This window comes from Coloeus monedula, assembly GCF_965178545.1.
Source record: "Coloeus monedula genome assembly, chromosome: 3".
In the NCBI taxonomy this organism is placed as follows: Eukaryota; Metazoa; Chordata; class Aves; order Passeriformes; family Corvidae; genus Coloeus; species Coloeus monedula.
The window spans coordinates 42,744,180-42,757,107 of record NC_138783.1 but is presented as its reverse complement, the minus strand read 5'-3'; the positions used below and the strand labels follow the sequence as shown (position 1 = coordinate 42,757,107).

Sequence of the window (12,928 nt, the reverse complement as noted above, 5' to 3'; positions counted from 1 at the left end):
AAACAGATCGGACCCTGACATTGTGATATCAGTGAAATCTCTAATAAAAAGAAATCACAGAATGGTTTGGGTTGGAAAGGGACCTTGATGATCATCAAGAATGAAGCATAATGCATACCTGAGGAAGAAATTAACAAAACCAGAATATTTTTTATAATAATTCCTAATTATTTTGCAAAATAATTTCTAATATTAACGTATGCATACCCTCTTACATCGCAATGTGAAAATGTAAATTCCATATCGTTGGACACAGGCAAGCAAAGCATGAAAGTCTCAATTCTTTTCAGCAATTAACTCTCTCTACCTGTAAACTTTCCTAAACCAATTTGATGGATAGGCACTTGGAATACCTGAACTGTACAAAAAGATGATGTGCAATTAAAAATGAAGTTCCATTTAGGGGTTTAAAAATTTACTATGAAAATACACCATAGAAGCAACTGGAAGACTGTGCATGCAGAAATGGCACATGATCTACCCCACAGAGGGTCTGAAAGTGAGAAACAGAAGAGCTGTTTTGAGTAGTTAAATAATTATGTATTTTAATATGTCTTCAAACTGTGTTTAAAGCCTTTCCCCAAAAATAATCTAATAAATAAGCTAGTGAAAAGTGTAAGTACTTCTTTCTCTTGGGTTGTATTTGTATTTACCTGAAAAAATAACTGCATGTTGGCCATGAATATAGTGAAAGGTACTGCACAAGCCTTCATGCTTCAGGAGCAATTGCTGCATATAAATACAACACTGAAATAGCCTGTGGAAAACAGTTGTCCAACTGACTCTCTTTGTAAACAGGCAATTATGTACCAGGGGTCCAATGTCTAAACATTTTGGTTTTTAAAAATAACAGGAGTTAAGTAATTTAATACTTTTAAAAATTTGAGCTATGAGATGAAAAATGAGAACATATTCACCTTGCAAAAAAAGTGGATTCCAACTATTCCTTCTTGATGAGAGGTTCCAATCTGCAATCACTGCTCGGGTAGAGCCACTATTTAGATCAAAACCAGCTCTGTCTGGGGGAAAAAACTGCAGGACAAGGGCCAGTGTTTGTATTGGAATTTATTAATGTTAGCATAGCTGGTCAAAACCTAGCCATTACAGTAGCTCTGTTGTAAGTATCCTGGTATTCCCACTTGAGTCCAACATAAAATTTCTCTATAGTCAGCTCTGGAAGAACTGGTGTAGAGGAAGGACGGGCTGGGTCTCCCCAATGCATTGCCAGGACAAGGGTGACAAGATATGTGTCACTGTGGTTCCATCTTCTTACCATAAGAAACCAGGAACTCAATAGCTGCAATTATTTGTACAAGTCAGGCAGACACTTCATCTGGACCATGGGAAAAAGAGTAGGGAAGAAACACAGTCCTCACAAGGAAGTAGCACTACCGAGAGAAGACACTTGCCCTATGCATTATTGCACAGAGGAGGACAGATTCTCCTAAGTGCTCAGGAGCAAGCAGTTCCCAACAGGAGGGCAGGTGCTGCTAACGACTCTGGAAAATACTAGAATGTCTCTGAGTGCCAAAATGCAGGGCAGCCTTTCTATTTGAACTTGGGTGCCTGAAAGCAGATATCGTTAATATAGAATTTTTGAGATTACTTAAGATATAACTGCATTGACAAGCAACTGAATCCATATCAACATTGACAAAAACCAGTAAGATCTTTAAAAACCATAATAAAACCCAGAAGCTATGTAAGAAGCCAAACTAGACAGAGGAAAATGTTAAAACTTCTGAGAAAATTTTTAAAAGTGAAACAACACCAAAATTTCCAAACAAGACACTGTGATCAGATACTTTTGAATGAATTTATTTTCCAAAATTCAGAACAATTCCTTATTTACACAGGAATAAATTATCTAGTTTGACTTTGTGTCCTATCACATAACTTTGGTATGCCCACCTCAGTTGCAGAAGCAGACTTGGTGCTGTACTAGTCCAAAATCTTTGCCTCAAGCTAAGTACTCAGAGGAATAGAAATCCACAGAAGAGGCCAATTTTTCCCTATGACACTGGTACAATCATAGGGACATCTTCACTTTTGCACTAGCACAAATTTCGTACCCTTAAATCAGTCATATATTAAGGAATAGGAACTATGAGAAATGATTATTTGGTCCAACATGTTTAAATACAAAGAACTTCACCTGTTCCCAATCTGAAACTGCACAATTCATAGTAGGATCTAAAACGGTTAAGAAATCAAAGCAGACGTCTTCCCTGCTCATGAACAATCAAGTCTCAAAACAATCAAGACCTAAAAATGAAATGCATGAGTTATTTTGACTAGCATACAAACTTAGATTACAATGATAAAGCTGAAGTTAATCAATTTAATTTACTTGTTAAAGTGCTTTGTCCTACACAACATGTACCGCACTGCACTGGCTTCTGCAGGAGGAATGAAGGAACACAATCTTTCTTAGTAATCCTCTGAAATGAATATTAAATTATTTCTATAGGCTACTATAAAGCTTTTGAGTTTAGAGTTTTTGTCAGTCCAGTAGCATGCTAGGACAATAATTGTGTTTAATGCCAGGGAAATGGATGTTCTGGATTTTTAGGGTAGAAATCTGACTGTACTCAGAGAAGGCCCATCATTTATTTTCTCAACAATAACCTTGAAAATTAAAACCAGACTCTGATGGACTGGAGATACTGACAGTTGATCTTCTCTCTGTTGTATGACTATTTACAAATATCACATTTAGAGATATGAAACTCTTCAAATATGGTTGTTCTTATCTCTTAAAAATATACAGAATCCTTCCTATGGCAGATGACACCCAAGTACACACATGTTATTTGATTTCATCAGCAAGTGCTAATAATAAAAATATTAATAGAAATTGTTTTCAGTAATTGGAGTCTAGCTTGAGATAAATTCCATGAATTAAAGCAACACACTCACTTCAAAAGGATTTTTGTAAAAAAACCTATCTTAGAAGGGTAAAATTTAATCCAGTTCCATCTTTCTAGCCAACTGGTACACTATTTGCTTTTGCAGTTAAAACCTGACTGTATGGTAACTCCCAACACACTCCAAACTGCATCTTTGGGAATACTGCACTGCTCTTGATAGCAAAACACCATTCAGCTGTATTAAATCTCACTTTCTAAATAAAGAACACCACGGTTTTAAATGACACTGATTATTCAACCAAGGTTACGCTTCTATTGCTAAATTGAGTTGTAACTATAAAGCAGAATTAATAACCAAATTTAATGAAAATCCCATTATGATGCAGCTGAGTAAATCAAAGTTGAAACTGCTGTAGGTAAAATGACAGTCACAATATAAGAGCAATACTACATGCAAGTCTATTTCCTCAGCTTTCTGGAGGTAGCAGAAATTTAACTCCAAAATGACACTGCCTCTCCCCTCAGTAGCATGCACAAGCCCAGAGACAGACACACAGAGGGGGGAGGGTGGCAAGGGAGGCTCTTGTCTGTCCTCAGGATTGCCTCTGACCTCAGTAGACCTTCCCCAGAAACTTCACTCCCACTGGTGAGGCAGAATCAGACCCTCCAATTCCAGGTCATCAACCCCACATAAATCTAGAGGGCATAAGAATCAAAGCACTAACTCTTGAAGAAAGAGGAAAGTTATTCCAAGATAGAAAATTTTTGATTACAGTGGCCTTTTCTTTTCATCCATGTGGCACATAATAAACAAGGTTGTGTTCTGGGGGGTTGTACCTACTGGGATTAAAATCTAGTAAAAACGAACAGTGCAAAAGAGGAAAGGTGTCTGATTTTCCCTAAATCACACTTATTAGGTGAATTCATATCAGAATACACATGAAGTCAAACAGACTCAAAGAGAAAAAAGCTTTACTTTTAGTATGAAACTCTAATGAAAGACTTGAATCAATCTCTCTTCTTCCCCTTTAGCCTACTTCTGTGCAAGAACTGCAGACTGCTAAACATTAAGGATTTTTTAACTTCAACAGAAAAATTCTCAGCCTCAAAACAAGAGCTGAAAGGCAAATAGCTATTTGTAAAATTATAGCACTACCTCTCCTAAGTATTCAAGCATGTTTAATGTTGACTGTGTTGCTGAGATATAATAATGTACTATACAGATGGTGCACGGAGGGAAGAAAATTATTTTGCGTTCAGCTAAAGAATAAATATATACAGTCCTCTCCAAAAATCAGTGTATTGCTCCAGCATCTGAAATCAAACTGAATGCAGGTAGATTTCTAATCATGAGCAGAATTTCCTGCTTATAAGGTGCAAACCAACGTATGCCAATAGACAAATGTTTCAGCTCCGGTGTATTGTGTTCTGATGAGTAAGAATCTTGTACTATTCATGTTTTGGAATAATTTCAGCTCTGTCAGTAAGAGGGATTCTCTGAATAATGTATGTAGTGCAAAAGAAATGAACAGTTTAAATGAAACACGCAAATGTGAAGGGAAAAAAAAAAGGACTGAAATCTCCAGAGTGATATAGATCAGATCAATTTTGCTAACTCACAACAGATTCTATCTGCTAAAGCAACATGTTTCATATGCATTCATGATTTAAAATAAAAATACTGATGTTCTAGGCCTGTTTGAAGAAAACAAAACCACATAAAATAACCACTGGAAATTAGCTATGACACTGAATACACAAAATGATTCCAATTCCAAAAGTACTCCTGGGTGAACATTTTGATGTATGTTTTTTACCTAGTGAAAAGAAAAAAAACATTAAAGTTTTTCCAGTGCTGCAGTGAGTTACCTGCTGGCATGCCATCCATAATCCTTTGGAATAATCTGTCTACTGTCCCTGACACATGCAAGGGGTCAGGCCCTGAATCTTCACAAGCAACCTCTGAAGCAAATGGAAACAGAAACAGAGGAAACTGGTAATGTCTCAGAGCTTTATGCTTGAACTCACATGCATATTCATCTCAGTCCAGCAGCTCTAAAGCTTTTGTGCTGTATATTTGGGGACATGTGCTCTGAGTAATTTCTGTGCAAACAGCAAGGTCCAAAGCCACCGTTTCACAGCAGTTCAGTAAAGAGTTTTCATTTCATATTGCCATGAAATCACTTAATTCAGAGCTAATGGTGGGGGTTTCTTTAATTAGGTTAGAAAAACTCACATCTGCGCTTTAGAAGCCTCTGTCAAGCCAGCAAATTCAATCACATGGAAGCCAGTGTCCTCCAGCTATCAGACAATTGATTTTTGCAGGATTCTGCTCACATTTAGCTTAAGGAACATGAGATATGTTCATTCAGTTGCCAGTCGGTTTGCCTACATTTCATTAGGAGAAGATCTGTTGTTTAAAAAATATTCTTCAGTATTAAAATGTTTTTAAAAAGACGATGTAGTCAGATTATTGCCATGAGACTGGAAAACATGAAAGAAACGCAAACGTGGACTAATGCAAAAATACATGTGGGTTTAAGTGGCAAAAAAGAAACATAAATAAGGCCTCTAGGATTATTTCTTTTTAACACAGACGTACAGAATTATATGAGCATACACACACGAGCACATAAATATACTTTTCCTTTTCTTCTCTGCCTCCCCCCATACTACAAGGATTCATCATTTCTAAAGCCATTAAACACTTTGGAACTGAAACTGGGTTCAGCTTAAAGAGGGAAAAAAGGATCAGGTTATGAATCACTATTTCTATAAATGACAGCAAACATAATGGGAGAGATGTTCCTCAGTTAAATTAAGGCAAAAATAACAAGGTGGTTGGAATGAGAGAAGAATCTGCTGCAAATAGTGTAAACGGGCAAAGTTTTGAGCAAACACTTTTTGAATTTAAGGTGTTTAGTTTTGCACAGAAAAGTGGTCCAATTTTAGACAATTTAAAATTTGTGCAAATCAGAATTACTTCACTAACATTCAAATGGAAATACTGAGCAATATCCTTAATCCAGAAAGTAACAACAGCCTGAGAAATTCTCAGAGCTAGATGCATAGGCAGAATCTAAAATAATTGAAATCACCTAAAATCACTGATTTTAGTACACAAATATTTTAGTCCCATCCTCTTTTACTAAATATGTAAGTTTGAAAAAGGTACTGTGTCATTGGTCTCCATGGAATAAATATTATCAGTGCCTGCAAAAGTTGACATGAATTGTAATATTTTCTCAATGAACTACACCTGCATAGACCTGATTCCTTCCAGTTTCAAAGCATCTTTTGAAATGTTTTTACCTTAGGGAATTTGATACTGATTTCCATGGTAAACACAACTAATACATTGCTTAATACAGAATTCACACTTTATGGGACATCAGTCTTTCCTGCACAAAATGAATGGAGCCATTTTGGCAGCTCAGAAGCTTTTCCCCTTAAATAAGGTGGCAAGGTCATCTGAAACTTGAAGTAGCAAAGACTCATATAAATAAATTTAGCAATCATACAATAAATTATTCATGAGAACTGCACAGCATACTGTACGTTTACATATTAAAAAGTGCCACGGAGATGGCAGTGAGAAAGTGAAGAGAAACACGGCACGTATTTTAAAGGCACGATGAACACTAAGACATTCTCCAGCATGTTGCTATTTTAAACTTGCTCAGCAATGTTGCTTAGTGCATCTACTTCCAGAGGCAATTCACTCTTGAATGAAGAGGAGGGATTCAAAAACTTAAGAGCCACAGAGGAAAACCTACAGAGTCCTGAAATATGAACATCAAAGTAGTAACGCTACTACAGTCTTCAGCTTTGCCCCACTGTATACCACTGTCTTACATAATAACATGAACTCCTTTTAAGAAGCCAGACACACACGAAAATAAATAGAAATAATGCTTTGCCCCTCTCAGAGATTAAGCATATCTAGGACGTGTTTTTTTACCACTGATAAAGACCCTGAGGTGACTGAAGTGTAGCAAGTTCCGCTAATTAGACTTGGCTTTTTTTTTAGTAATAAATTAATTAAATATTACCTCATTTGTTAAGGGCATTTCTTGCTCTGTCTTCCTCTCATTGTGTATGTGCATCTGTGTCTATGTGGGAGGGTGTGTGTGTTTATAAAATATATAGTAGGACGAGAATATTTGTTCCAGTTGAGGTGGTCTGTGAAATCAAGTAGATCAGATACTAACTTGATTTGGCACCAATGTATGGATGCATAGAGACATATCCACAGGATGTATGCATTACGAAATGGTAAGAGACATTTACAACCTAGAATATAAGAGCAGGGCTGCCTCAAGTGACATCACCAGATCAACTGCAGCGTCAAGCAACTCAGATTTATTATCCTGCACACCACTGCTTCCCTGTCTCCTTTCCAGCCATTAGAAAAGCATTTGGGAGTACACACATTATCATATATTATCAAATACACTCAAGGCACAGCATGCACAGAAGCAAACAAGAGTAACTGTGGGGTTTAATGCACTTATTGAGACATTCATAATTTTTCTTTACAACAACAAAATTCATCTCCATAGAAACCAGGAAGCAAGAAACTACAGTAATAACACTAAAGTAAATGTCACATCAGGTTAGTCAGCAGAAGGCAGGAGAAGGGATTTTGCTCCAGTTAGGAACTAACAAGGACTGCTGCCCCTTTTGCTCTTCTGCAAAGGGTATCTTTACCGAAGACAGACTTCCTGATGTATTTACAATGCAAGGTAATGATGTGTTTTCCTGTTCTTGATACTGCAATTTACCCGTAAGGTGGTCAGATCAGTGGCATGTTTACTTACAGGCATTCGTTACAGCGAAGCTGTTAGCTGTTTCAATGTTGTCTACATGAGGAACCAAATTGAAAGGTGCTTCGGATGCATTGGGGCTGGTGTTATGAAGAAAGATTGCTAATCGAAAAGCAGTGTATTCCTGATCTGTGTTCCTGATGAAGAGACCACCTACAAAAAACAGGGGAAAAAAAAAGGCAAAAAGCAAAAGAAGCTGGGTAAATAATTTGCAAGCTACTTACTGTCTTGTTAGACTGAGCAACTGTCTCTCCCAAAGCTGCACAGTAAGGCAAGTCCTAAGACTTTAATGGATAAGGAACTAATAATATTCATAATCACAACCACTGCCTTTAAATCACTGTCTCAAATCGATTTTAACCTCCCTGATGCATTCATGCTTCTTTTCTGACTTCTCGGCTTTCAGCCTTTCATACATAAATACCCAGATTTGTCATGATTACAGTGACCTTTTAAAGTGTTTAGCCTCCATCTCCCTGAATCCGAACACACTGGTAACTCAGCTGCTCAACAGCCTCTCACATTAAGTGGCGGGCTGATTAAGCGGAACGATGCTTTCTGGATTAAAAAAAGAAAATACCAACTCGGTGCAGGATAATCTGCAGTGAAGAGGAATATAATGAACTTTTCTCCTCTGCAGCCATGTGCAGGGAGGGAGCAGCTCAGCCTTATTAGCAGCATCTTTACAAGTCCACATAAATGATGCAGTGATGGAGCTGAGCTGGAAAGAATTCAGATAGCTGCGTCCCATCTGAAACACGTCCGAAAGGAGGGAAGCAGGAGGCGATGGGAAAGGGGTGAGGATGGGGCACAGGACTACAGGGAGACACTTACAAAACCCTAAACTTTCCAACTACAGAGAGAAACGAAGGACGGCGTTGCCTTTTACCCCCTATCCCTGCCGGCTACCGCAACCTCCGGTGCCCAGGACTCGCCATTCCTTCGGGAGTCAGGCAAAAGCAAGGGGAGGCGGAGGGGGATGAAGCAGCCAAGGGGCATCAGCCCCAAACCCCTTCCTGCCGTGCCGATATCGCACACCAGGGGCTGGAAGGAGTTCTGCGAAAGACAAGCATCCTCCCTCCCGCACGCGAACGCACACAGAAATATTTACACACACGGACACACGGAGGCACATATACAGAACCACGAGGATGATTCGTGAAGGCAGGGAAATGGGATGGTGCTGGAGGAGAAATCTGCAAAAACTGCCTTCAGAGCCCCCTTTCCAACTCACTTCGCAAAGGATTAAACCCCTGGACACACGCACACAGCCCAATGCAGCGCTTACCTATTTGCACGCTGCTAGGAAAAGCTCCCATTGCTAGTCCCCAAAAGCCAGAAAACAACAAGACAAGCTGTCTGCAAATTATCCTCATCTTCTCTTCTGCCTCTCTGTCTCGCCTTCTCCCGCTCGCTCGCTGGATGCTGCTCAAAGAGGCATCGAGGGCGAGCAGGATACACACAAAACCAGGAATTAAAAAAAAAAAAAAAAAAAAAAAAAAAAAAAAAAAAAAAAGGAAGGGAGAGAAAAAGAGAGGTTTCCTCCTTTTTCTTTTTCTTTTTCTTTTTTTTTTTTTTTTTTTTTTTTGTCTGGTGGTTTTGTTTTAGTATTTGTTCGCTATCCTCTCCCGCTCGCGCTCTGCCTCTCTCCCGGCTGCCGCTTCAGCAAGCCATGCCGCCGCGGCGGATTTTTCCCGCAGTCTCCATCGCCGGGGAGCGGTGTGTGTCCGGCTGCAAATGTTGCACATGCAGAAGATGGTGGTGAGTTTGGCGGCGGGGGGCAGCGTCTGGCGGAGGCGCGGCGCGGGCGGACATGCGCCGTGCGCCCCCCCGCCGCCCGCACCGCCGCGGGCGGGAGCTGCCGCCGTGCGCGCCGCGCTCCGCCCCGCGCCTGGCCGCGGAGTCCGCTCGCACCGGCCGCACACACGGCATTTGCCATTATTTTTAATTGTTTTGTGGGGTTTTTTGGTTGGGTTTTTTGGGGTTTTTTTTTGCCCCCGCCGCTCCCCCCGCCTTTTTCCTGCCGCTCGCCCATCCGCGGGCGCGCAGGGGCGCGGAAGTTTGTGCCGCGGGCGTAGGGTGCGAGGGCCAGGCAAGGTCAGTGCCCCGGGCTGGGCGCGGGGCGCGGGAGGCTCGGCCGCGACAGCCCATCACTGGGGCTGCTGCTATTAAGTACTAATTATTATTAATGAAGGTGGCTGGGCGGACGTGCGTGTGCTGAGCGGCTGCGGAGCGGGGGACGCGGCTGGGCAGGCGTGTCCCTCCCTCCCCGGGGGGGCGCTCCGCTCCGCTCGGGAGCAGCGGGACCCCTCCGCGCTGCCGGGCTTTGCGGCAGAGGATGGAGCGGAGGGACGGTAGCAGGGAAGCGCTCAGGGCTGTGGCACTCGTGCTGAAGGGAGGGAGAGCGAATGGAAAGGAAAACTTCACTGCTCCTATGCTGCTTCCTTTTTGCACTCTCTCTCTTTTTTTTTTTTTTTTCCTTTTTCCATTTTTTTTTCGTTTTTTTTCCTTAATATTTTTAAGGAGGAAAAAATGATTGAGCTCTTTTAGTGTCTAGTCCTTTTTTGGTGCCTTTGAATTTTTCTTTTCAAGCCTTGGAAGTTTCCCAGAGGAGCTGCCAGAAGTCTGGGTCTATTGCAGTTAATAATTAAAACATATATATATAATAAATGATAGGTAATGAAATCATCCAACAATAGCTGTATGTCAGAGAAGGGAGCTTCTAGTTTGTGGCTTTACAGCATATTTCTATCAGTCCCAGGGAATAATTGGAGTTGCAGTAGCATAATTTTAAAATGTTAATTGGCAATAAGAAAGAATATTGATTTTTTTAAGGTGAACTTTGTGGCTCTGCTTTGAAACACACATATTTGCTCCAAGATCAGACTTTTGCCTCCTTTCACTCAAGTTTCCTTTCTTAGTTTTTTACTGCACCTTGTATCCTCAAACTCTCCTGTTGCAGGGTGAAAGACAACCCCTGTATTTGCTGCAGAGGGTGACAGTGATTTGTGAAGAATGATTGTGAGCTCCTTAGCATCTACCATCTACCACATACTCAGGAGAGTAAGCAGAGAACATTGAAAGCAGAGATGGACAGACAGACAGACAGACTTAGCGTCGTGGATGTGTGCAGCTGTGTGCATGACACGTGTGTGTGTGTGTTTGGGAGACTGTGGAGTTCCTGTAAATTAATTCCTGAAATATTTCTTTGCAGATCAATGGCAAACAGACTTAGCCTGCCTTTCAGAATACTCATTCCTTAATGTTTCAGTAAATCTTCTACTTGTGTTAATTTTCCCTTCATATTTTCCAGTCTTTCCTCTGAAACAGCACTGTTGTTCTTCCCCTTATTTACCCGTGTCTTTTTGTGGCCTCTGCTTTTGCTCTTGCTTGATTTTCTTTTCTTCTTTGCCTCCTTTGTCTCCCTGGATTCTCCCCAAAAGTTGCTTCCTCTTTTCCTCCATTCTTCATCATTTAACTTTCTGACTTCATAAACCCAAATAAAAACCAATGAAAATGAGATAGTATTTCCATGGCTGGCTGGTTCTTTTCCACAGAGCAGGTGAACTTGGAAACAGGTAAAATATTTAGTTAGTTTGCTGGCACATAGGCATGTGAATTCATGCCAAATAAGTATTAAATGTTAGGATTTTAGATATACATCTGTTATAGTGGGTCAGCAAGTTACTGCCTGCTAACCAAGCTGAACAATATGCTTTGGTCTTTTTCGAACACAGTAGTAGCATGTTAATTTAAATAAATTTGAGACTGAACAATGATAGGCTCTGTATGTGGAACATACAGTGGTCTAACCTGATCTGACCAAGAGTCTCACCCAGCGGTTCCTACCTCAAACCTGTAATTTCTGTTGGAGTTGGACAATATATTTTAGAGAAACATCCAATCTTGATTTAAAGACTTCAAGAGACAGGAAATCCATCACTTCCCTGGGTAAGTTGTTCAAGTTGATATCTACTCTCATTTGTTAAAACCTGCATTTTTCTAGCTTTGGTTTCTAATATTGACTGTCAGAGATGAACCCAGTATTCCTGTAATGGTATCACTCAGTGCTATTCCTGGAAATAACCCCGTCCTCCACTTGGTGCTCCCTTGCTCAGACAGTTCAGGATCACTTTTGCAGCTGTGGAAAGCAGAGGAAAGGAAGGGGATAAGTCCATACTATAGAAATTTTGTTTAAAAGACAGAAGGGGGAAAAAAAGTAAAGAATTGTAGTTTCAAAGGGGAAAAATCCCATTTCAGTAAGTTTCAAGAAGTGAATGGCAGATGATCAAGTAATTGATCAAAATGTTTTTCTGACAGAAGAGCTGGAACAGGAAAGGTAGCAGGGATGCAATCAAGATTAAGACTGGAGGGGAGGAAAGGTGAGATAAGATTTTAGACTCACTGCCACTTTGGTCGGTTAACTTTGCCTGATTGCCAAGTGCCCACAAAGTTGCTCTCCCATTCCCAAAAGGGCAGGGGGTGAAAAATAAGGTGAGAAAGCTGATGGGTCATGGTAAATATGGGGAGATCACTCACCAGTTACTATCACAGGTAAAACACTCAAACTGGGTAAAGTTAATTTAATTTATTTTCAGTGAGGAATACAAGAAACAAGGACAAAACTATAAACACCTCTTTCCAGGCTCAACTTCACTCCTTCTTTCATGACTTTTCTCCCTTCTCCTCCTGAGCAGTGCAGAGGGATGAGGAGTGAGGGTTCTGGTTAGTCCATAACACTTTGCTGCTCCTTTCTTCTCCTGCTTTTTCTCTGCTCCAGGGTGGGTCTTTCCCATTGGGAACAGTTCTTCACCAACAGTCTGTTCCAGTGGAGGCTCTCCATGGGATGCAGTTCCTGACAGAAAACCTCCTCCAGCATGATCTTTTTGAGGGCTGGAGCTTCCTTGAGGCACCTCCACCTGCTTCAGTGTAGGGTATTCCACAGGATGGCCAGCTGGATATCTGCTCCATCGTGGTCTTGACCATGGGCTGCTGCTGTGCCTGGAGTACCTCCTCACCTCTTTCTTCACTGACTTTGGGGTCTGCAGGGCTGTTTCTTCACCATTTTTTTCACTTGTTTCTCATGCAGCTGCTGTGCAGTGGTTTTTGCCCCTTTCTGTAATATGTTATCCCAGAGGTGCCATCAAGCATCACTGAGGAGATCAGATTTGGGCAACGATGAGTCTGTTTTGGAGCTGGATGAAACTGGCTCCTTTTGGGAGCTTGTGGTGT

At 40.8% G+C, this 12,928-nt stretch overlaps 1 protein-coding gene across 3 annotated transcripts in view; it reads right to left on the bottom strand.

The window, feature by feature from the left end:
- Positions 1–9,072, bottom strand: part of GRIA4 (glutamate ionotropic receptor AMPA type subunit 4) — a gene marked incomplete at both ends in the record, with an annotated part of 215,918 nt that extends 206,846 nt beyond the window's left edge. For all 3 annotated transcript variants that reach the window (XM_082279260.1, XM_082279259.1, XM_082279261.1), the window contains 2 exons: positions 7,691–7,849; positions 8,985–9,072. In XM_082279260.1, coding sequence (XP_082135386.1) covers positions 7,691–7,849; positions 8,985–9,072 — 247 coding nt within the window. The remainder of the gene's footprint in view (positions 1–7,690; positions 7,850–8,984) is intronic.
- Between the last annotated feature and the right edge of the window lie 3,856 nt (positions 9,073–12,928).